Here is a 24,031-nt window from a genome sequence, read left to right on the forward strand (position 1 = left end):
ACAAATTTTAGTCCCTCAGATATCTAGAATCAATTTGCCAGTTTCCAAATATCATATTGATTTTGACAATAATAAAAATGAAAAATAAAAACTGATACACACAGGCAGCTGAATCTCTCTCCCCTTAGGATACAGAATTTTAAAGACAATTAGATCTCTTTTTATTGTACACTGTGAATCATGAAGGAAAGCAATCATACAGATTTACTTGTGTTTTCATATAAAATATTAACAGGAAAACAAACTTACATTGATAAAGGATGACAAACTTTGATTAACTTTTAATATAATTTTCTCTACAACAACATGCATGCTTTAAAAATGAACAAAGATTCTTATTTCTAAGAAGGCTCATGCCCAAAATACACCTGGTATACATGCTGAGATGACTGCAGTAATTGTAAACTTTCCTCAGAATACCGTAGTTTTTGAAACTTCCTGAAATGTGCTTTTGGATACAAGCAATTAAAAGCCCACCTCACATTTCTGAGGCACTGGTTGCCATGGTGCTTCGGCATTCTGAAGAAACACTGGGGATGACACTTCACAGATGTCGAAGCATGATGTCATGATATAAAAGACAGTTTACACGGGAAGATTATTTTCACAACTCTCTGGGGACTGACTGCTCAAGCAACTGACTAAAGGTAGATGGAATTCTCTCTCCACTGACCACACCTCTGTTCGCTGTTGTCATCGATCAGACCGGTACACCTCATGCTGGGATCCTCCCTCCACTGGCACTGGCCGGCTGGTACTAAAAGGTGTTCCGAACGCTCCATAAATGGTGCAGCCTCCTTTGATTTTTACGTTTAACTCTTATCGTACTTGGCCACTCACTAATAACAAAATACAGAGTTCAAAAGGAGCAGAGATTAATTAATGAGCTAAAGATTCATCACATGTAATAATCAACAGGGAGGCTGATATATTTAGAAAACATCCCTAAACATGATGCGTGAGCGCCAAGTACAGAGATGTTGATAAGAATATAAGATAGAGGAGAAGGCAGAGGGGCATGGAGAGGGGTAAAAAGAACAGCGTGAGGCAGAATGGGGAAAGGTGGTAGGAAAAGGGGGAGACAGGGAGGCAGGAGAAGACAAGAGTGAAAAAGAAGCAGGAGGAAAGAAACACTTATTACCAACTTCCTATTATGCCTGGCCCACTATTTCCTAGCCTGTCCCAATGACTGAGCTTGTCTGAGCTTCATTTCCTCACATGTAAAATGAAGCTACTCTAGAGCAGTTGTGGAGATGATGAGTTAATCGATGTAAAGCACTTAGAAAATCCTGGTACACAGCAAGCACAGTTTAAAGCTTCCAGCTAAAATAAATGTTACTAGAGAAGCTAAGTAAGGAGCCTGTTATAAGGCTAATGAGAGCTAGAGCCAAAATTCAAACCCAGGCAGCCCCATCTTTGATCTTAGACAACTACGTCCACAGCCTTCCACACGTGCATGCACATTTAAGGAAACGGAAAAAGACTTCATCGTGGAGAAAGTTCTGTACACAACCACATCACTCCCCTAGGGGTTTGATTCATCAGTGTTAATGTGGTCAACCCGTGGTCAACCTGTGTATTTTACAAATGGATCACCAAAGCAGGGGGGGGAACACTTTGCACTGGTTGCTAAAAAAAGGATGAGATTTTGATTAAAGGAATATGTTAGAAGACTATTTGAGAACATTGTTGAAAATGAGTATGGCTGTAGATACAAGGGAAAAAATGGTACTCCATCTAAAGAAAGGAGGGGACGTAGAGGCATGATGTTATGATGAATGATGTCATCATTCAAAGATCTGAGCTAACATTCTCTGCAAAACCACATAACTTAAATAAGGGGAGGGGGGCAAAAAAGGGGGGGTCCAAAGTATAATAAGGAAAAACGACTGTGTATCTAGAAGCAATTAGTTCAACTGTCTTCATAAATAAGTCTCTAAATGTAATAAAGATGTCAAGAAATATTTAAATAGTTGTATAATTTTGGACAAAAGATATTCTGAGGAAATAGAAAACATACAATGACAAAGCCTATTAAACTGTATAAAAATGTACCAATGTGCTTATAAAATAGTAATATTTTTATATATGCAAAATATACAATATGCGTGTGTGTGTGTGTGTGTATATATATACATATATATATATATATATATATATATATATATATATGAAAATAGTATGTAATATGAAAATAGTACTCCAGGGTCACCTGGGTTGCTCAACCGGTTAAGTGTCTGACTTTGGCTCACATCATGATCTCAAGGTCCGTGGGTTTAAGCCCCGTGTCAGGCTCTGTGCTGACAGCTCAGGGCCTGGAGCCTGCTTCAAATTTTGTGTCTCCCTCTCTCTCTGTGCCTCCCCTGCTCGTGCTCTCTCTCTCTCTCTCGCAAAAGTGAATAAACATTAAAATATATATAAATAGAACAGTACTCCAAGGTGGTAAAGGAAACAAATCCAGTAGAAAAACTGTCAGAGGCTATTAACACAAGGAAAAGCCACACAACAAATACAAAGAGCACTAAGTATATGAAAACATGGTAACTAACTACTTATCAAGGAAATAAATATTAAAGCAATACTAGGATACTGACTTACACAAGAACTTGTCAAAAATTAGGAAGAACAAGTGTTGCTAGGCTAAATAAAAGCACAGACTACTGGGATCCTGAGTGGAATACAACTTACAGACCAGCAACCCCACTTGAGAATCTATCCTACAAAAATATACTACATAGGGTATCTGTACGATAATAATGAGAAAAAAACTAAATGTTCAATAACACAGGAGAGGTCAAACAGAGTATCATGTACCCTAACAGGGAAATTAGGCAGCTTGAAGATTAGTTGACTTCATCCTAGAGTTGACAACTGTCCCAGAGGAAATGTCTACTCCATGTTAAGTAAAAAAAAAAAAAGTTGTAGAAAAATGTCTATGTTCTTACCTTGTTTTTACATACAAGTTGCTTATAACTACTATATATAACTTGATAAATTAAAGATAAGGACGTACCCATAAAGCCAGGACCACAACCTACATCATCAACATACCCAACACCTCCAAAGTTTCCTATTATTTATTAAATTTTTTAAAGAACAGTTAATATAAGATCATTAACATTTTATCATTTTCAGTGTTCTAGTCTTTTACTTCCTTGGTTAAATTTATTCCTAAGCTTTTAGTTTTGTTTCTTTTTTTTTTTTTTTTGATGATTTTGTAAATGGGATTGTTTTCTTAGTTTCCTTTTTAGATAATTTTTTGTTTGTGTATACAAATGCAGCTGATTTGGGGCACTGATTTTGTAATTTTGCTCTTTTTTTGTTCCAATAGATGTTTTGGTTATTTTTTAGTGTGTGTGTGTGTGTGTGTGTGTGTGTGTGTGTGTGTGTGTGTGTGTTTGTGGAGTCATTAGAGTTTTAGAGATATAAGATCATGCCATTTGCAAATAGAGCTCATTTTACTTCTTCCTTTATGATTTGGTTGCCTTTTATTTCTTTTTCTTGCATAATTGCTCTGGCTAGGACATCTAGTACTATGTTGAATATTGGTGGTGAGAGGTGAGAATCCTTGCCTTTTTCCGGGTATTAGAGGAAAAGTTTTCAGTTTTTCACCACTGAGTATGATGTTAGCTGTAGGTGTTCCACGTACACACTTTATCATGTTGAGGAAATTTGAGAGTTTTTAATCACAAAAGGATGTTAAATTTTGTTAAATGCTTTTCCTGTATCTATTGAGATGATAATGTGATTTGTCCTTTATTCTGTTACTGTGGTGTGACCTGTTGATATGTCGAACCATCCCTGCATAGCAAGGCTAAATCCCACTTGGTCATGGTGTGTGATTCTTTTAATGTGTTCTTCAAATTCGGTTAGCTATTCTGTTAAGGATTTTTTTATACATGTTCAACGGGGATATTGTTCCATAGTTTTCTTTTAGGATCTCTGGCTTTATACCAGGGTAATGCTGACTTGATTTTTAAAAAATGGAAGTATTCCTTCTACTTCTGTATTCTGGGAGAGTTTAAGCAGTATTTGTATTAATTTTTCTTTAAAAAAATAGAAAAATTCATCTGTGATGCCATCCGTTCTGGCCTTTTCCTGTTGGAAGGTTTTTGATTACCAATTCAATCTTCTTATTTGTTACTGATCTGTTCATACTTTTCTATTTCTTCTTGACTTAGTCTTGGTAGGCTTTATTGTATACTTCTAGGAATTTATCTATTTCCTTTAGGTTGTCCAATTTGTTGGCACGTAATTGTTCATAATACTCCTTTATGATTTTTTTTCCTGTGGCACTGAATTAAAATGTCTTCTTCATTTATGATTTTATTTGAATCTTGTCTCTTTTTTCCTTGGTTAGACTGTGTAAGGATTTTCAATTTGGTTTTTATCTTTTCAAAGAACCAACTCTGACTTTAACTGAGTTTTTAAATGTTTTTCTCTCTTTCATTTCTTCCTGTTCTAATCTTTATTTCCTTCCTTCTATTAACTTTGGGATGAGTTTGTTCTTTTTCTACTTCTCTGAAGTGTAACGTTGAGATTTTTTTTCATATAGAATTTTATTACTATAGACTTCTCTTTTAATACAGATTTTGATGCATCCCTTAAGTTTTAGTATTAACAGTGTGCTTTAAAACAATAAAATTCAAAAGAAATGCAAATACCTGTAGACATGTTCATACATTTTGGTATAAGCATGAAGGAAATCATGGTAGTGAGTGAATTAAGCTGTTGACACTGATTGATCTCAGAGGATGGGTTTTTTTTTTTAAGATTTTAATAAAATAACTTTAGAATAACTACATGAGATAACTGAAATACCTAGAAAAAACAAAAGTAACAATAATGGAAATATAGATAAAAATCTCTGTATCACATAGTTAAAATAAAGATTAAGGACAGAGTGAGGAGAAAGAAATGATAGGGGAAAAATATAACTTTGCAAAAAAAAAAAAGTTGAATTAGAGAAAAAGCCAAAAAAAAAAAAAAGGTACAAAAAGGAGAAAGATCTGAGGGCTCTTACCCTAGAAGAAAACTTTCAGGAAATATTTTTTGAATCCTTCTTATATGCCAGTCTCTGTATTTCATTCATGCAGTTTATACTTCTTAATTAGTAAAATTTTAGTTGATTTTCATAATAGTCCCATAAGGTTGATTTTTCTTTTTATTTTAGAGAAAGAGAAAGCACGTGCAACCAGGGAAGAGGGGCCGAGGTGGGGAGAGAGAGAATCTTAAGTAGGGTCCATGCTCAGCACAGAGCCTGACATGGGTTCAGTCCCCCCAACCCTGGGGTCATGACATGAGCCAAAATCAAGAGTCGGACACTTATCCAAATGAGCCACCCAGGTGCCCCAAAGTTGATTTTTAACATCCTCATTTTATGGTAGAAAGCCAAGTCTGAGAGATAGGAAGCAACATACATAGATGTCACACAGATTCATAATGTTTCCTCCTCCTCCTCTTGCTACATTCCCTTCACAAGATGCAATCCTAGTTCTCCCAAAATCTTGGCCCTTATTGGAAATATGCCCAACCAGAGCTGCCTGATAATCAAACAGCAGTGTGAGTGCCGTGCAAAGTTACTCCACACCATAAGCTATCAATTCCTAAGCAAGCTCAACTTAAACTTTTAAGGCCTGTGATTTACTTTAATGAATAGAGAAGTGATAAAAAGAGGCACATTTACAAAATCATATGAGACTTGCTGAAAGTATATTTCATTCTAGGTAGGGAACAAACAAAAGAAGATTTAATTCTGTAACTGCTCTAATTCAGTATCAGCAATGCAAATTATGTGGCTAAAAAATTAAAATATACGGACTGCTATCACTGTCTGTGCTACGGGAATTAACCTGTAACCACTGTAACCAGTTAGAAAACCAGACAAAATATGTGAAACAGTGGTATCCGGACAGTAGAAAATAGGCAGCTCAGGACAGTACTTGCTGGAAAAAGGGAAACAGGGGAGATGAGCTGTATTACTGCCTCAGCTTTCTTTCTGGAGCCAGTTTCTAGCCCACCGCACAGTGAGAGAAAAGTCAGAGATCTGTGGTCTCCCCAAATGAGGGGACCAATTTTAATGGAAGATGAAAAGCTAGGATGATCACCAGAAACCAGTGGTCTCGACAATTCCCAGAAATAAAACACAGTTGGGTAGAATCCATGCTCCGGTCATCAAGAGTACAGAGACACAGGTCATAAACAGGTCATTAAGTAGAGTCTCACTTTAAAAGTGAGACTAAATTGGGGTGCCTGGGTGGCTCAGTCGGTTAAGTGTCCGACTTTGGCTCAGGCCATGATCTCACAGTTCGTGGGTTCAAGCCCTGCATTAGGCTCTGTGCTAGTAGCTCAGAGCCTGGAGCCTGCTTTGCATTCTGTGTCTCCCTCTCTCTCTGCCCCTTCTTTACGTATTCTCTCTCTTAAAAATGAATAAAATAAATAAAAGTAAGACTAAATTATTCCCATAAAAGTTGCTCTGGACCTACCTCAAGAAAGTTTAAAATAAAGCTTCCAAAGTATCAGAGCCTGGAGCCTGCTTTGGATTCTGTGTCTCCCTCTCTCTCTGCCACTCCCCCACTCATGCTCCATCTCTGTCTCTCAAAAATAAATAAATGTTAGAAATTTTTTAAAAATAAAAAAATAAAATAAACTGGTATAATGTAAAAGTATATGCCTAAAAATCCCTAGTTTATGACATGTGCACACACAGCAAGAGAAACATGCTTACAAAAATATGAAACTGAAAAAGGTATGTAAAAATGTGAACAGTGAGAATCACGGTGTTTCAGGTTCTTTTTATTTTTTCTTTGCATCTTCCTGCATTCCCCAAGTTCATCATAATGAACTTGTATATTACTTCTGTAAGCAGGAAGATAGGTGAGGGTAGGGGATGATATACCGTTAAGAAAAAAGAATAAAGTTCCATCAATAATCAAAAAAGGTAAATACTAAATAGTACAGATTTGGTTCATTTAAATGAATTTCTTTTTCTACTGCTATCATTTATAATTATGATTTCACCGAGATTGCTTGTATACAGTTTTGTTTAAAATTGAACAAAAAAAGCACAGTTTGGTTCAGACTTTTGGGCTGAAATTGCTGTTTTTGGTAACCACTGCCACCTGTATCCTCACGACTCCATCCTACTGAAGCGTGAGAATGCATCAGTGCCGTCCACGACCATCAACCCTTTCTCTGCACCGCATCAGAAGTGTTCGTCGGAGAACAGCTACTGCACAGAGGAAACTCACCACGAAAGCCCTATTATTGGTAATAGGAATCATAAGACCACACCACTATGTGAAACTTTTCTTCTCACTGACTGATATAATGGGAAGATGACAGAAACTGAGGTTGTTTTTCTTGTTCCTAACACAAGGAACTGCTCTCTAGTTACTAATAACCTACTAATGTACAGCCTAGCAGGAACAAATTGAATACACACTAGAGGCCGCTAGTGATAAATAAGTGAATTTTGCATGAAGTAAAAAACATGATGAGAGCAGTACAAAGAAAACTGCATTCTAAGCTTCTAGCTTCAGCTGCCTTTTTAAGTACTATCCTTCAAGTCAGAAAACATTTTTTTCCATCTATAAACCTCTCCTAAATTTTCTTGAAGTAAAAGAAATAGAGCTGGGCAAATTTCATCTTAAAATGACAAATCAAGGAAATTTTTTTAATTTCTGTATTACCATATTATTAAAGCAAAGCTGTCCTTTAAAGCAATGAATCCTTTTTATAGAGTACAAATTAGGAGAATAAGTTATTCTCTTAATTGTCACAAAGATTCAGATCAAGTAAAGAAAACCTTATGCTCAATGATGTAAATCTGTCTTGGTTATACATTCATGGAGAGGAAGATATATATATATACACACACACACATACACACACACGTATATGTATATGTATATGTGTATGTATGTATACATGTATATATATATATATGTATATTTTTTAATTTTTTTTAATGTTTATCTATTTTTGCAAGAGAAGGGACAGAGCCTGAGCCAGGGAAGGGCAGAAAGAGAGGGTTGACACAGCAGGCTCCAGCCTCTGAATTACCAGCACAGAGCTCAGCAAGGGGCTCAAATTCACAAGTCCTAAGAGCATGACCTGAGCTGAAGTCTAAGACTTAACCAACTGAGCCACCCAGGTGCCCTGGGAAAGGAAGATATTTTTAAAAGCAAAAGAGATCTAAAAAATATCCCAAGTCCCACAGAAAAATCATGAATCGTAAGAGTGGGGTTTTAAGGAGTTTACTTAGAAAAAAAACGCATGATACCATGAGTTCAGGGAAAACAGAATCATCTGATTAAAAGCAAGCTTTTCTTGGGGCGCCTGGGTGGCGCAGTCGGTTAAGCGTCCGACTTCAGCCAGGTCACGATCTCGCGGTCCGTGAGTTCGAGCCCCGCGTCGGGCTCTGGGCTGATGGCTCAGAGCCTGGAGCCTGTTTCCGGTTCTGTGTCTCCCTCTCTCTCTGCCCCTCCCCCGTTCATGCTCTGTCTCTCTCTGTCCCAAAAATAAATAAAACGTTGAAAAAAAAAATTAAAAAAAAAAAAAAAAGCAAGCTTTTCTAAAACCGAGGTAGTGTACGTATACTATATACCCTTTTTAAAAAGTCTGTGAGGAATGTTACTAAATTTCTCAGAACGCACGGGAGGTATTTTTATCACTTCTACGTATGACAGGTAACCATTTAATTCCTTTTCACTGTCATCGAGAGTGTGAGGAATAAAAAAATCACAGATCGAGGGGCATTTTACATCACAGTAAACTTTAAGTTAGAGGAGAACCCAGGGTAGCAGAAGTGTGCAGATTACGAGAGACCCTGAGAAGATCCCAAACCATGATGATAGCACGGCAGCCAGAGAGAAAGCGCTGGGGGCGGGGGGCATTTGTGGAAATGTCGTTTGTGTCTGTATTTGCATCTGGTTGTCCCTACCCATGTTCACCGAAGCGAACACGGAGTGGAACCCGGTTCTAAGCACAGCCCCCTCCAGTCAGGGGTCTCCGTATGTCAGCCTTCCCATCAAGGGCGCGGGCAGTCTTCCCCCTTCGCCCCCTCAGGGGGGTCAGTCACTCGTATGTCCTTACACAAGAAAAGACAGGCCACTGGAAATTCAGGGGCAGCACCTGGTGCCCAGCTCACACTTGTTCTTAGAACACAAATGCAACTGCGGATCTGGTTTCCAGATTCCGGCAGATTCCCTCGCAAGCCCGGCTTTCCAGTCCTTCCACTTACTCTTAGTTATAATATTTTCGACTGATTTTGTTGTTGTTTACATCGGTCAGAGTTCCTCTGTTCTTTACAACCAGGACCCCTCAATGAGACAAAAAGTTAAATAAGAAGTTCCTGACAACGTTAACAAAAGAGCTTTTAGTATCAGTCTCTGATTCTCCTCTTAAATAAAAGCAACTTTAAGAATTGCTTTACTGGGTCAGGAATATGCTTTCATACTTAATCTGTGAAAGTTGAAGACATTAAATTTTTATGGAAGAGCGTGTCTAATCATTCTTTAATAACTATTAAGCACATAGTGACCTAGTTCCTGGGGATGAGACGGTGAAAAAGCCAGAGACAGTACAATGCTTTCCACTGGGGTTATAGGCGGGTGGGAACATGGAAAGAAGTGGTTCCAACGTGTTGTGATAAGTGTTACAATAAGGGAAGTACCGGGTGAGAGAACATCTCAGAAGGACAATGAACTCCACTTGGTAAAGCAAGAAATCTAGCCACCAAATACCCTCACTGAGGTTCATTTAGGATTTGTCATCTACGGCCTGTGGGGAAATGACTATTATTTTCAGGGAAAGCTATCTAAAAAGGAGTAAGACTGCTCAATTAAAAATATTTATTTATCGGGGCACCTGGGTGGCACAGTCCGTGTTGAGCCTGGAGCCTGCTTTGGATTCTGTGTCTCCCCCTCTCTCTGCCCCTCCCCTGCTCGCATTCTCGCTCTCAAAAATAAACGTAAATTTTTTTTAATGAAAACAAAAATATTTATTTATCATCTTTTATTTGTTAAATTGGGTCCTACGGGCCAGAGTTATTTCCCAAGATAAATAAAACAACAACAAAGAATTGTGTGAAATTAAATAGAAACACCCACAGATAATTTTGACATAATATGCAATGATACGTAATTATTGCCTAGAAAATTTTAATTTATGCCTGAATTAGGTCTGAGGAAACAAAGACTTCTGGGGAAACCCAAGGGAACTGAGTTTTGAAAGGAGTGTATACGACTTGGAAGAAAGCAGAAGAGGGATTTTATGAAAGAATTTTAGGGGCGCCTGGGTGGCGCAGTCGGTTAAGCGTCCGACTTCAGCCAGGTCACGATCTCGCGGTCCGTGAGTTCGAGCCCCGCGTCGGGCTCTGGGCTGATGGCTCAGAGCCTGGAGCCTGTTTCCGATTCTGTGTCTCCCTCTCTCTCTGCCCCTCCCCCGTTCATGCTCTGTCTCTCTCTGTCCCAAAAATAAATAAAAAACGTTGGAAAAAAAATAAGTTTAAAAAAGAATTTTAAAAGAGGGTTTTGTTATAGAATTGGGTTTTATAAGTTGGTCAGACATGGTGTTCTATAAAAAAGTATCTCCGTGTGATGTTAAAACTAATTCCTTGACCTTTCAATGTATACTCCCATGGTTTTGAAAAATAACTGACCAAGTAGGATCAGTATTTCGATGGCACCAATATTTTTTTTAACGTTTACTTATTTTTGAGAGCGAGCACGTAGGAGAGGGGCAGAGAGAGAGTGCTCCAAGCAGGCTCCGAGCTCTAAGCGCAGAGCCCAAGCTAGGGCTCCAACTCACGAATGGGGAGATCATGGCCTGAGCTGAAGTCAGACACTTAACCGACTGAGCTACCCAGGCGCCCCTAGATGGCACCAATATTTTAAATAACCATTGCTAAAGAGTGCTAGTGCTCACACAAGTGCTCCCTTCACGGCTGCTCCTGCCCTGAGGAGCAGGTCCCAGGTGTCAGGCACCCCAACACGGTATCCAGCAGAAATGGACGTAACCAAGCATCCAAAGCTGAAAACAGAGCTCATGGATCGAAATCCTGTGGGACCGACAACTTCTTCCCTACAGTTCAGGCAAAACATGGCGAATCTCATTCAAGAAAAGTACTAAGTGCAATTCCAAATCATACAATTTGGATTGGTAAGTCAACATCTTTAATGTTCATGATTTTTTAAATTATAGTTCCTGGGGCGCCTGGGTGGCGCAGTCGGTTAAGCGTCCGACTTCAGCCAGGTCACGATCTCGCGGTCCGTGAGTTCGAGCCCCGCGTCGGGCTCTGGGCTGATGGCTCAGAGCCTGGAGCCTGTTTCCGATTCTGTGTCTCCCTCTCTCTCTGCCCCTCGCCCGTTCATGCTCTGTCTCTCTCTGTCCCAAAAATAAATAAACGTTGAAAAAAAAAAATTTAAATTATAGTTCCTATGAGCCTGGGCATTTATACACTAGTGTCTCCTTGTTCATCACTTAAGTTCCCTTCCCCCGACTTTCTGAGATAGAGAAGAATCCAGAGATAAGCACATTAGACATAATATATACATACACACAAATGATATTTACATCATATATATCATACACACATATACATACACACTTACATACACACAATGATTTTATTCTTGCAGTGATAAAATGTTTTTGGTTGTATTTTAAATAGCCTTTCTGAGACTGTTCGGCATATTCTCCAACTTCTGGCTAGAGAGAAAAGTGGAGTCTTCAAGGAATACAGTGTCAAACACCTCTCAGATCACTAAGCCAGGACTGTAAGTAAAAGTCCAGAGCTTATCCTGGTGTAAGTGCCATTTGGATATATTCCCACAAAATTTATTAACTAGCCCTTGCTCCCACTGAATTCCAGCTGTCACTTTTCTGTCCCCATAGCTGGCGCAGGTACAAATCCAGCATCCACTCAAATTTCATGTCTTATAACGATGTGTCAACGAATAGTACATGTGTCCTGTTGTTGGAGTTATTGTGCTTATTCTTGGTCTCATAATACAAAACCAAAATTTTAATAACGAGAAATAGGAAATATCTAGGTGCATTTGGGGGTGCGCTCCCATATGCGCACACACTGAAACGAGTCTGAAAAATCAGACAGCGAAGGACCATTCTACAACTTTTTAATCAACATATTTATACACATACACACATATGTGATTCTCAATTATTACTCCTAACTCAGCAATCTATAATATACTGAAAATAAACCAAAAAACTTGAAACACATGAGCTCTTACATTGTACTGACAAGGCCTAAGACAATTCAAGTTCCTTTCTTTTTAAAAAGTAAAATTAAAAGAGCCATGTGTTACTCAGAACTTTTGACAGATGATCCAGGTTTCTCTGAAAAATCATCGGAAGGTAATTTATTTCTGAAGGCTCCATCCACAGTGCAGGAAAGGAAAAGGGTTTTGTCAGGAACATACTTTATGAAATAGAATAGCCATAAAGAACAATGCCTCTGATTAAATTTAGTTGTAAACTGACTTCCTGCGGCTGCTTAAAATGATTTCACTCTGAAAATTTATTTTGACTTCATGCATGATCTGACAAACACAGCATCTTTGCATACATATTCTGTCTCCCCACATCCCCCCAAATGATTCAGAGCTATGCATGGATAACTTTGAGATCTCTGATTTATAGCATTTGATAACCAACAGACTAAAATATATTAGGAAACTAATTCAATCAGCAATTCAAGAAAAATATGTCCTCACAGTTTATTGTGTAGGGTTCTTTAATAAAGACTCCTATTACAAATTTTCTTTTAAATGTGCTAATCATTTTTACCTTCCATCATTTTAATTCAAAGGCCCAGTAATGTTGACACGCTTACAGACTTAGTAATTTGATGGCATAAATACTTTTTAATGGAAACTTGTCAAAGCAAATGACTACATAATTGCTTAAGGCTAGGCTTACAAGAAATCAAGGTAAACCAGTGATCTTTGGTTTTCCTTAAGCAAGTACAAACTTGTTTCCTTTCTATATATGTTCACACATACTGAAGGTATATTTTTTTTTAACTATGCCATGAAATGCGTGAGCATTAGTTAAAATGAAGGCCAATCACTCAGAAAATTCTAGTCACAGGGAGACTGAAATCAATTGTCCTAAACATTAGACGTTATTGAGATCACAGTACCTGCTCAGATCCTTGACACCAACTTATTCCACAACAATTTTTATATTTGTTGTCTCATTCCATAAAAAACTAACAGTACTGAGCAAGCTTTTGCAAGATTTTCACTAAGATACGGCAAATATAGGCATTATATGAGTCTCTGCTACTCTTTATATCCCTTCCACGGTGGAAGTGCCAACTTTGAAAATTATGTTTGGTTCTGACTACAAGAACTAACATTCCTCCCAAAGAATCACTTGAAAAAAGTGGCAACAGATCCCAACTAAAAAGACAATTCTTAAGAATCAAGTCTATCAACTAACTTGAAGGAACAAACAAGATTGTTGGTGGGCCTATACAATGGAGTACCACTCAACAGTGAAATGGAACAAACTACTGATACAGTCACAAGCTCAATCTCAGAAGCATGTGATCAGTCACAAAAGTCAGATACAAAAGACAACAAGCTGAATGACTCCATTTGTAGGACATTCCAGAAGGCTGCAGGAGCTAGGATACAGAAGTTGGGAACGGACGCAAAGGGACATGAGGGAACTTTTTGGGATGAGGGACATGTTCTGATCTTGATTGCCGGTGGATATACCTGTAGATTACTTCAAAGTTTGTTGAACTGTGTGCTTAAAATGGGTGGATTTTATTGTATGAAATTATACCTGAACAAAGCTGACTAAAAACAAACAAAAAAAAAAAGGAATCAGAGAAGCTGAACACCATATTCCTTCATTTCAACAACAATATGAAAAGAGCTGGAAGCTATTCAGTTACCACATGCAATGCACTAACCATGAAAGAATATTTACAGCTATTATCGAAACCTATATCATACACGCATTTAACTTTTCTGTAATTCATCACATCATAGCTTTGAAGGGCCACCCTCCACCCTCTTGGCTTATCCAATTCTTGTATAACCAGCCCGAGTAAAACACTTCTTCATTATGATTTCGCCGAGTACTCCAGAAGATCCTGATCTCTCCTTGAAATGTCGCAGATAGAGAAACTACAGCTCAAGGAAGTGGAATTACTTGGCCAAAGTCTCATAGTAATGAAGTCGCCAGATCAGATTTTGAATCCTGACCTCACTAAGGAGTCTGTGCCCTCTCACTTCACAGTTCCCAACGTGGAAATCCTGCTATTGCAGTGAATGGACAGAGAGGACAAAATTGTTCAAAGGTAATCCTATGGAAACAGACAAGTCAATGCTTCCTTCAAGAGGATGTCTGATTCTTGCTGCCAGGTGCCTGGTTTAATGATAACGACAATGACTTTGGAGGATAATCTGTAACATCGGAACCTCTTATTATTCAGTTTATTTAAATCCCATTCTGAAGTTGGTTTAGTCAGGGCACAGTAAGCTTTAGAGTCAGGTCAGCTTTATTCCTACTTGATGGCTCAGAAAAGTGGTATTGATCTGCTGATAAGAAAGCTGCGAGAATATATAAGGCTAGGAAGTCTGAAATGCTATGTGTGAGAAAATTAATGGTCTGATGGGAGTAAGCAATCAAGAATGAGCCCTCCTTTTCTGCGGGAGCCCCACAAGTTCCTCCTCAACCCACAATGTTAACAACTGTTTACGTGAAGGGTCATCTGTGTGATTTCAAGGAATTTTTACTGGATGCTGATTTTTGAAATTCAACAGAGAGCAGCTCTTCACCATCTGAGCTAAGCTAGAATAATGTTCATATGATCATCTGTAGGATCTCCCATTCAGGATGCTGGATTCATCAATTATTCTGAGAAAACTAACCAGGAAACCATACCACCACACCCCATTTCAAGCCCTTACACACTAACGATACCAAAATCCACAGCTCTCCCTTAGACAAGTACACAGATGAGTTTCAAAGACTCTATGTCCTTTAGAATCACAATTCAAAGAAATTATCACATTTAACATTAGATTCTTGTTGCTTTCAGAATACCAATGAATTTAAAGGCAAGGATCTTCATTTCATGATAAAAGACTCATTTAGATAGGGATTCGAATGCAATATAAAATATTCTGAAAATAGGTGGGATGTATTCTACATGTGATTTCAGACAAAACATGCAAAATCTTTCTAGATAGAAGGCACTCTGGTTTATACATGCTAATAAATAACTATCCAAAGTTTCTTCTGTAGCCCAGGCAGCAAGGAGAAAGGACAAAGGAGAAAACAGAGGAAACAGCTTGGCTAAAATGAGAAGTAAAAGACAAACCCTGATTCTCAAGGTCAGGAGTTTAGATTTTATCCAGGAGACATGAGAACCTCCCCTTCTCCCTACTAGTCAACTCACACACACCACTCTGTGTCCCTAACCTTTTACACTCCAGTAGGATCCTCGGGATTATTTCTAATACGCCCATTCTGGATTAACTGTCCATTCTCTGTGTTTTTCTTTGTCATAGAACCTATCGCACTGGACTAGAATTTTCTCATTATGTGCTTTATAATCTACATATTGCACACTAATTTCTTCTTTAATTGTATCACTCTAAGTTTTTTATGGGCAGGAATCATTTATTTATATATTCACAGTAACTATCAAAATATCTAACCAGAGAAGTTATTCAATAAAAGTTTGAATAAAATGAATGAATGAATCATAAGCTAGATGCTACATTCTTAATTCTGTCACTGGATTATATTTTTGAGGGATCCTGTCTCAATCAAAAGCTAATTTTATTTTTAACTGTAATTTTATTTTATTTTTGATTACTTTACCTCAACTTTCTAATAGAATAAGGTCTACAAATGTTGACATCTCTTTAAAAGTATTTTTTTAAAGAATCATTAATATCAACTATTTTTCCCGTACCGTCAAATAACTTTCGTGTGGCATTGATTTTGTGATTCTAGTTGGTCTCCATACCTCTCCTATTCTACTTGATTCCCTCACTTCTTCCACCTCCTACCATAATTAGTTGTGACCACAATTCTAAGAACCTATAGCAATGTTTCTTAATCCATTTTTTGGGTTCAAAGAGCTATCAATTCTATATCCTAAAAAAAAAAAGGCCACAGAGTCAAAATTCAATATATTACCATTTTATAAAGACCAGAGATAGGTAGAATGAATCTAACATTAATTAGGCCAGACAGTGTCCTATGAGGGGAGATGGCAATTGGGGGTTGGGAACATGAAGAAGGCCTCTGCAATGCTGCTAATACTCAATTTACTGATCTCAGTACTGTTCGTTCATGTGCTCCCCTTTGTAAAAATTCATTGAGCTATATCATTATAGTCTGTGTACTTCTCTGTATGTTTGTAATATTCCCTCTGGTGGAAAAGGTGGTGCATAGTTAACAACTTTTCCACCCTTGGTTAGGAACTGATGAGAGGAGAAGTGGTTCTCTTAGGGTATCTGGGAAAGATGCAGACATAGCAATGACTGGGTATGGGAGGAGGGCCGAGGTTAACTCTCCCATAATCCTTACTGTTCACCTGGTACCCATAAATAACAATCTTTTCATATTCTTTGACGTGGACAATTTACACTTTCCTGATCTAATTTAACGTTAATAAAACTGTCACTAGAAAAACAAAACCCTCCAAAGTCTATCAACAAGGGGCAAGAAGCAAAATCTGCTTCATAAAATCCTCCTAGAAAATCTTATTCTGCCTCACTCGTGTTTGTTTTTTCCTTTCGGCCTCCTATGATTAGTCTGACAAGGCTGAGCTTTCCCATGCCGATTCAGATCAATGGTGGGTTTGACCTACTTGCCAGAAAGCAGGAGGTGGATGTTATGAGGCCACCATACGAGTTTTTAATCACAGACACCTATCAAAATGTGACTTCATTATTAGGCTGAAGCTGCAGAAATGGGGGTATTGGCCCACACATCTAATATACCACCATAGTACCCCACATTTCTAAAAACAGGTATCTGGGATTTGGAAAACAGTCAGTTAAGACTATGGGAACAAGGGTGTCTGGGTGGCTCAGTCAGTTAAGCGTCTGATTTCAGCTCAGGTCATGATCTCACAGTTTGTGAGTTCGAGTCCCGCGTCAGTCTTGGAGACTGCTTCGGATTCTGTCTCCCTCTCTCTCTGCCCCTCCCCTGCTCACGCTCTGTCTCGTTCTGTCTCTTTCTCTCTTTCAAAAAGAAAATAAACATTAAAAAAAAAAAAGTATGGAAACAGAGTGATGGAATCACTATGTTGCATAATAAAAGCAATGTAACATTGTGGATCAACTATATTTCAGCAATAAAAAATATATATAATATAGGATATAATATACCACTCTCAATACAACATTGAAATCAGAAATCAGTGGGGATAGTTCAGATGATTTAAAAAATAAGGTTGGAGAAACTGGCTAACCAAATAAGATTTTTTTTTCCCTCAACTAAAGAAAAAAAAAAGTATGGGAGTACAAAGTATGGAGTCTTCCTAAAATGCATTCCTCTTTAATCTTGAGTCCATAACCAAAGCTAAGACCCCACTGTCATGGGCGGTGCCCATCCTACAATTCCCTGACTGGGTCTTCAACCTGCCTCAGTCTGATGTCCAGACTAAGCACACCCCCAAGTCAGAACCTGCCAGTCCTCAGAGCAGAGGTAATCCGTTCATCTAACATGTGAGGGTCAATCGAAGTCACTCAAAACCTTATGGGAAGAGAGAGCAGAGTGACTGCAACAATATATTCATTTATCAACAAATATTTGTTGAATCTCTCATACTCCCACACATTCTCTAGGCACCACCGAGCTTCCATTCTGCAAGCTTATATTCACCTGAACAAGAAAAATTAGTCACATTTTCTGTTTTCCCAAAGAGCGGAACCAATAGGAAGACTCAATGTAACTCTTTACTGCTTAGGAAGGAATAACAGATCTTTTTTTGCCTCCTTTTTGTTTCTCTCAACCTCCTAACGATTTGTATTATTTTCATAGCAATAAAAAACACTTCAGACTTCTTTATGAAAAGTCAACCCTGATAAATACGGAGTGGCCCCTCTCAGAGTTGAAACAAAGACCGACATTTATGAAGACGGTGTAGACAGCTGAGTGCATTTGGTAAGGATCAGACATAAGGTCACTGCGGATGTTCGCCTCAGCTCTGTCCTTCCTCAGGATCTCTTCCTCCCCTTGCTCCTCTCTTGGTGTCTACATCAGTCTCCCTTCCTTCCATTTCAAATGTGTGAACAGCTCATTTTGTCCTCAGCTGGAGAAGATTCTCTACACATTCATGTTTTATTGCATAATTATAAGGTATTACATTGTAGATACGGCATTAAATAAACAAATACAAACCAACCAAGCGGTGGTCCACAAACCATACTCGGCTTTTCAAAACCTGTGTTTTCTCCTTTCTAATTCTGTTTTTCTGCTTTTCTGACAAAAATGTGAGAAAAAATAGGAATCACGTTTAGTCACCTATATCCAATTAGCATAACTGGTTACGGTTTGTATTTAATGAGATTTACTCTTAAGGATTCAATTCCCACACGGGGCAGTTAGTTTACTCAGCTCCCTATTAGACACTCTACCCAGGCCAGCCTTGTCCCTAAGTATCTGAGTATGAATCATTGCAAACACATTATTATAATGAGAAAAGTAACAGAAAGTACATCTTAGTATTGAACATCTTCATATACGGGCAAATGGTTCTTAGATAAAATCATGTAAATCTTTTTGGAAGTCTTCCATAAGATTACTGATAAATGTGTTAAGAATATTAGAAATGATTATTTTGAAATCTGGGCAAAAATGATGATACTCACTCCACCACCCTGGTCACCTGTTTTGCTTTTAAATGTGAATGAAAGTTCACATTTCTCTCTCTTATTAGGGTGTTCTAATGTTCTCTCTCTTATGAGCGTCCAACCCAATCCAATAAAAGCGATCAGCAGGGAAATCTGTACTTTTTTCACAAGCAATCTAGATGGTTCTGACGGTCAGAGCAGAGTTGGGAAGCACTGTGTTACTATCTGTTCACAGCTCTGGTTCATGTAATTATGTTCATGAGCTGCACCTACCCATAGGGAAACAGCACTCAGTACCAGATCCCTCGCCAGCAAGCCGGCTACAGGCATGAAATGCAATCTCCAGGTCCTAATCTTGGCCTCCTGGGTATCATGCTCTTCCCTGAACCAACAGGCCCAGGCGCTTTTTAGAGTATTTTTCATACACTGTCCATGTCAGGTCTTAGGGAATATGGTCAGAGGAATCCATAAAGTTAAAAAATAAAGAACCATAAAGTGTTAAGAATTTAAATTGTTTCCTAGGCTGTCTCTACTGCCATAGTTCTTGATAATTCATCCGGGCCCTAGACATTAGTATGCCCCATCTCAAAGGAAACATGCTTTCCTCCTGTAAGCAACGGGCTGCTTTCAAAAAGCAGCTCCAATAGAAGGCTGAAGTTAAAAATTCTGATGCCATAAAGATGTATTTTACCTCATTTCAAACTACATATATTTAATTCACACCTGCGATTTGTTGAATCATAATATTTTTATTTTATTTTTTGCAGCAAGGAGGTGATTTCTCAAACTATAAACATTTCAGTACATTTAATAACACATATGATAGAAGCGGAACTAAATTTCACAGCTAGTCTACTCATATCTGGACTATAAATTCTTATGTTTGCCAGGAGGTTGAACCATAAACATGTTGGCAATGAGCTGGATTTAAATTTGCTTTCATCAAACGTATTCCCTTGTCTAAAAATAGCTCATCATGCAAAGATCTGGGAAATCAGACAGTACAGATACCAAATCATTAAGAAGTAAGTTATTGGGGTGCCTGGGTGGCTCAGTTGGTTGAGCGTCTGACTTCAGCACAGGTCATGATTTCGCGGTTTGTGAGTCAGAGCCGCATGTCGGGCTCTGTGCTGACAGCTCAGAGCCTGACGCTTGCTTCTGATTCTGTGTCTCTCCATCTCTTGGCCGCTCCCCTGCTCGTGCTCTGTGTCTCTGTCTCTCAGTAACAAATAAACGTTAAAAAAATAAAAATAAAATAAAAATAAAAATAAACATTAAAAAAAGAAATAAGTAACTTATCTCCTAAAATATGTGGGTGCATAACTCAGAAGTAACGAAGTTAAATTATATTTAGCTTTACTTAACACGTATTAATACAAAAGTCTTGCTTCTACAACAGAATGTATCATTTGTTTACAAGGCCAGTTTTCATTCATTTAAACTGAATAACAACTCAAATAATCATTACTGGTTTTATTTTAGTCAGTGTTCAAAGTCCCCCTAGATAGAAATATTTGATAATGCTACTTAATGAGACTTTTCAAGTAGCAGAGTGAGGGACTGTTAAATAATACAATTGGCCAGGGCACCTGGGTGGCTCAGTCAGTTTAGCGTCCAACTTCAGCTCAGGTCATGATCCCAGGGTTTGTGAGTCCCAGCCCCACATCAGGCTGTCTGCTCTCAGCACAGAGCCTATTTCAGACCCTCTGTCTCCCTCTCTCTGCCCCTCTCCCCCCTGTTCCACTCACGCATGTGCACGCTCGCTCTCTCTCAAAAATAAGCTTTAAGCATAAATGAATACATAAATAAGCACATAAATAAATAACATGGTTGGCCTAGTTATTCTAAGAGATACATTCAAAACAAAGAAATAATATTAACATGGCGGAGCAGGTCTCTCACTGAGGTGGTTTTCTGTTCACTTCGAAGTAAAATTAATAGTCATCATTTACCAAGGAGAGAAGAAAACCAACCCAAGAATAGAATTAGTGGTATTTTTGACACTGACTAGAAGAAAGCATACCTTTCCCTCTCTCCTTCCGTGGTATCGTATAGGCGGTTAGCACCTCCATCAGCACAGGCTCTTAAAAGAGCTTCAAATAGAAAAAACAAAGAGTATTTCAATACAAGAAGCTTAGAGCAGCACCACATAAATGATAAACATCACAAAGTAGGCACTCAGACATACACAATGTCAATGCTTCCTTCCCGCTTTGGACCTGTCACATTCAGCCCGTGACCTCTGTACAACATACCGCAAGGGATCCTGCATAGCATACGGTCAAGTTAGACAGAATCACCTAAGACAGTGTTTCTTTTTTGCATCTTTTTAAATTCCTCCTATAAAATCAAAGGGGAGGAGTGTATTGGGCGTCTTCAATCTCTCTCAAAGCTTATTTTTCCTTCTTTACAAGAGAAGACAGGATTCATGCTCAACAGGAGACAACAGGACATAGTTGTCACTTCGTCCCCTTCCTCGATTAATTTTACAGATGTGTTCTATTGATGGCAGGTATGGGTTTCCATATGTTGTTGTGATATAACCATTTTCTTTTAAAAATAAAATCATAAACATAATGTCATAAGGCTGTTTTAAAATATTAAGTAACAACCTAGGTAATGTGTGCACACAGTAAAAATTATGAGATGGCACAAAAGTAAAATTCGGGAAATACCAAGACATTCGAGTAAGACTGTTTGTCTCTCCAACCGGGACTTTTATGTCTTGCTTTCACTCTAAGATTTGGAGCTACTGAGCAGTTGTTCCTTGAAATTCTCTTAGCCCAGGAACTACTATTTTCTTGTCATTACTGCTCTCATTTCCAATTTTCCCAGAAATGTTCAGTATCTTATCATCAGTTCCTTCTTTTCTTCTTTTTTAGATGTTCTTGGGGTGCCTTGGTGGCTCAATCGGTTAAGCGTCTGACTTCGGCTCAGGTTATGATCTCACAGTTCGTGGGTTCGAGCCCTGCGTCGGGCTCTGTGCTGACAGCTCAGAGCCTGGAGCCTGCTTTGGACTCTGACTCCCTCTCTCTCTGCTCCTCCCCTGCTCATGCTCTCTGTCTCTCAAAAAATAAATAAACTTAAAAAATTTTATAAATAGATAGATAGATAGATAGATAGATAGATAGATAGATATTCTTTACCAAAAGGTCTCAGATCAAATTTTATTTTTTATCCTGGGCAAGGACAGTGAATGCAGATATGTCCAAGATTCCAATTCCTCATCTCGAACAAACCAAAGCTTGTCTCTGTCCCCACACAGCTGCTAAAACCAAAGTCACTAGGGCCACAAAGATCAGCAAAGACCCTAGGCACCAGCACCTTCAGAAGAAACACTACTCTTTGGAGCTACTGCATCATTTTCTGGCACTTACAAAATCCCCTTCCCTTCTCATTTTACCAATTATTGACAGTATATATTTCCTTAGGAGGAAGGACACCCAAATTCAAATAAGCCACAAACATAACTTCAAGAAGATCACAGAATATTCTGCACATTTTCTAAATATCGAAACCCCAAAGTTCAAAACCATCAAAAACTACACCGGGTCTCATATATAAAACACGGCATATAACAACTGAATAGGAAGACAGAAGAGACTGATGAAAATAGAGACAGATGGTAAACTATCAGTAATTACCCTCTGAGTACATAAAACAATTATCTTTATACAAAATTAACATATATTAAATCTTTTTATATAAAAAGGGATTCGCCCAACTAATAAGGAAATCTTAGAAATAGTTTTGCAGTGGCTAAGGATTAGCAAATAGAGTGAATTGTCAACTTCACAGCATAGTATTTGTCAAGGATCGGTTGAATTCAACATTCATACTTGTTATGTTCCAGGCCACAAACAGAATAATAAGGTGAGTAACCAACACACTTAATACCCCAGGCTCACAATTTGGCAGAAGAAAGAGAGACTGAAGCAAATGTACAGGATGCATTATAGATTCTCAGGGAACTATAATAAAGGCAACAAAATGTAATGGGAAGACAAGGAAGGGAGAAGGAAGTTTCAGTGAACAACTCCGAACAACTGCTTATCAATAAATCTAGTTCAGGGAAGATTAGTGTTACTTTCACAATCCCAAAACTTTCTCTAATTTCTGTTACTTCTTATGCCTAAATTCACACTGACATTTTTAGAGCAGTGTATGAAAAGAGAAATATTTAGATCATAGGAAGCAAATGTGTCCATATCTACTCCTGTTTAAAATTTTTTTAATGTTGGGGCGCCTGAGTGGCTCAGTCGGTTAAGCGTCCGACTTTGGCTCAGGTCATGTTCTCGCGGTCCGTGGGTTCGAGCCCCGCGTCGGGCTCTGTGCTGACAGCTCAGAGCCTGGAGCCTGTTTCAGATTCTGTGTCTCCCTCTTTCTCTGACCCTCCCCTGTTCATGCTCTCTCTCTGTCTCAAAAATAAATAAATGTTAAAAAAAAATTTTAATTTTTTTAATGTTTTTATTTATTTTTATTATTATTATTTTTTTTGAGAGAGAGAGAGACAGACAGAGCAAGAGAGGGGGAGGAGAAGAAAGGGAGACACAGAATCCGAAGCAGGCTCCAGGCTCTGAGATGTCAGCACAGAGCCTGACATGGGGCTCGAACTCACAGACCGTGAGATCATGACCTCAGCCAAAGTCCGACGCTTGACCCACTGAGCCACCCAGGCGCCCCTATTCCTGTTTTAAATGGCAAAGGGAGCTAAAATAACCCTGAAAAATTCTATAGACTTTTCTCTCATTACCTTTAAATTGCAAGCGGGGGTATAATCTACCTGAAAGGAAAAACAAGTTCCCATCTAGCCCTAAAACAGTTTTGTTTTTAATAAAGTTTGACCAAAACAAGATGTATTCTACCTTTTTAAAATTTTAGTAATAAAATGTTTTGGCTGGTTTGAAATACTTTCCACATATGTACATAAAGTTGCATTTGAAAAACAAAATATTTCAAGCATGAAGAATGTTGGCATAAATTCACTGAGAGGATGTGGAAAAAAGTTACAAATATACCTGTTGATGAAAGTAACAAACTAAAAGACCCAGAAGTAGAAGGTACCCTTACACATTTTTTTTATAAGTCATAATGAATCAGCTTCAAAAACCTGTTCACTCCATCATTTAAACTGTTCCAAACCAGAACAAATACAGGTTAGTCCATGACTT

At 38.3% G+C, this 24,031-nt stretch overlaps 1 protein-coding gene across 5 annotated transcripts in view; it reads right to left on the bottom strand.

The window, feature by feature from the left end:
* TPK1 (thiamin pyrophosphokinase 1) overlaps positions 1–24,031 on the bottom strand; it is a 352,335-nt gene that overhangs the window by 186,497 nt on the left and 141,807 nt on the right. For 3 of the 5 annotated variants that reach the window (XM_047095886.1, XM_047095883.1, XM_047095884.1), the window contains exon 4: positions 20,884–20,953. The exons of the other annotated variants lie outside the window; for them this stretch is intronic. In XM_047095886.1, coding sequence (XP_046951842.1) covers positions 20,884–20,953 — 70 coding nt within the window. The remainder of the gene's footprint in view (positions 1–20,883; positions 20,954–24,031) is intronic. 5 annotated transcript variants of the gene reach the window in all.

This window comes from Lynx rufus, unplaced genomic scaffold (genome assembly GCF_022079265.1).
Source record: "Lynx rufus isolate CCGP_SWC_20201006 ecotype Redwood Valley unplaced genomic scaffold, mLynRuf1.p SCAF_4, whole genome shotgun sequence".
Lineage (NCBI taxonomy): Eukaryota > Metazoa > Chordata > Mammalia > Carnivora > Felidae > Lynx > Lynx rufus.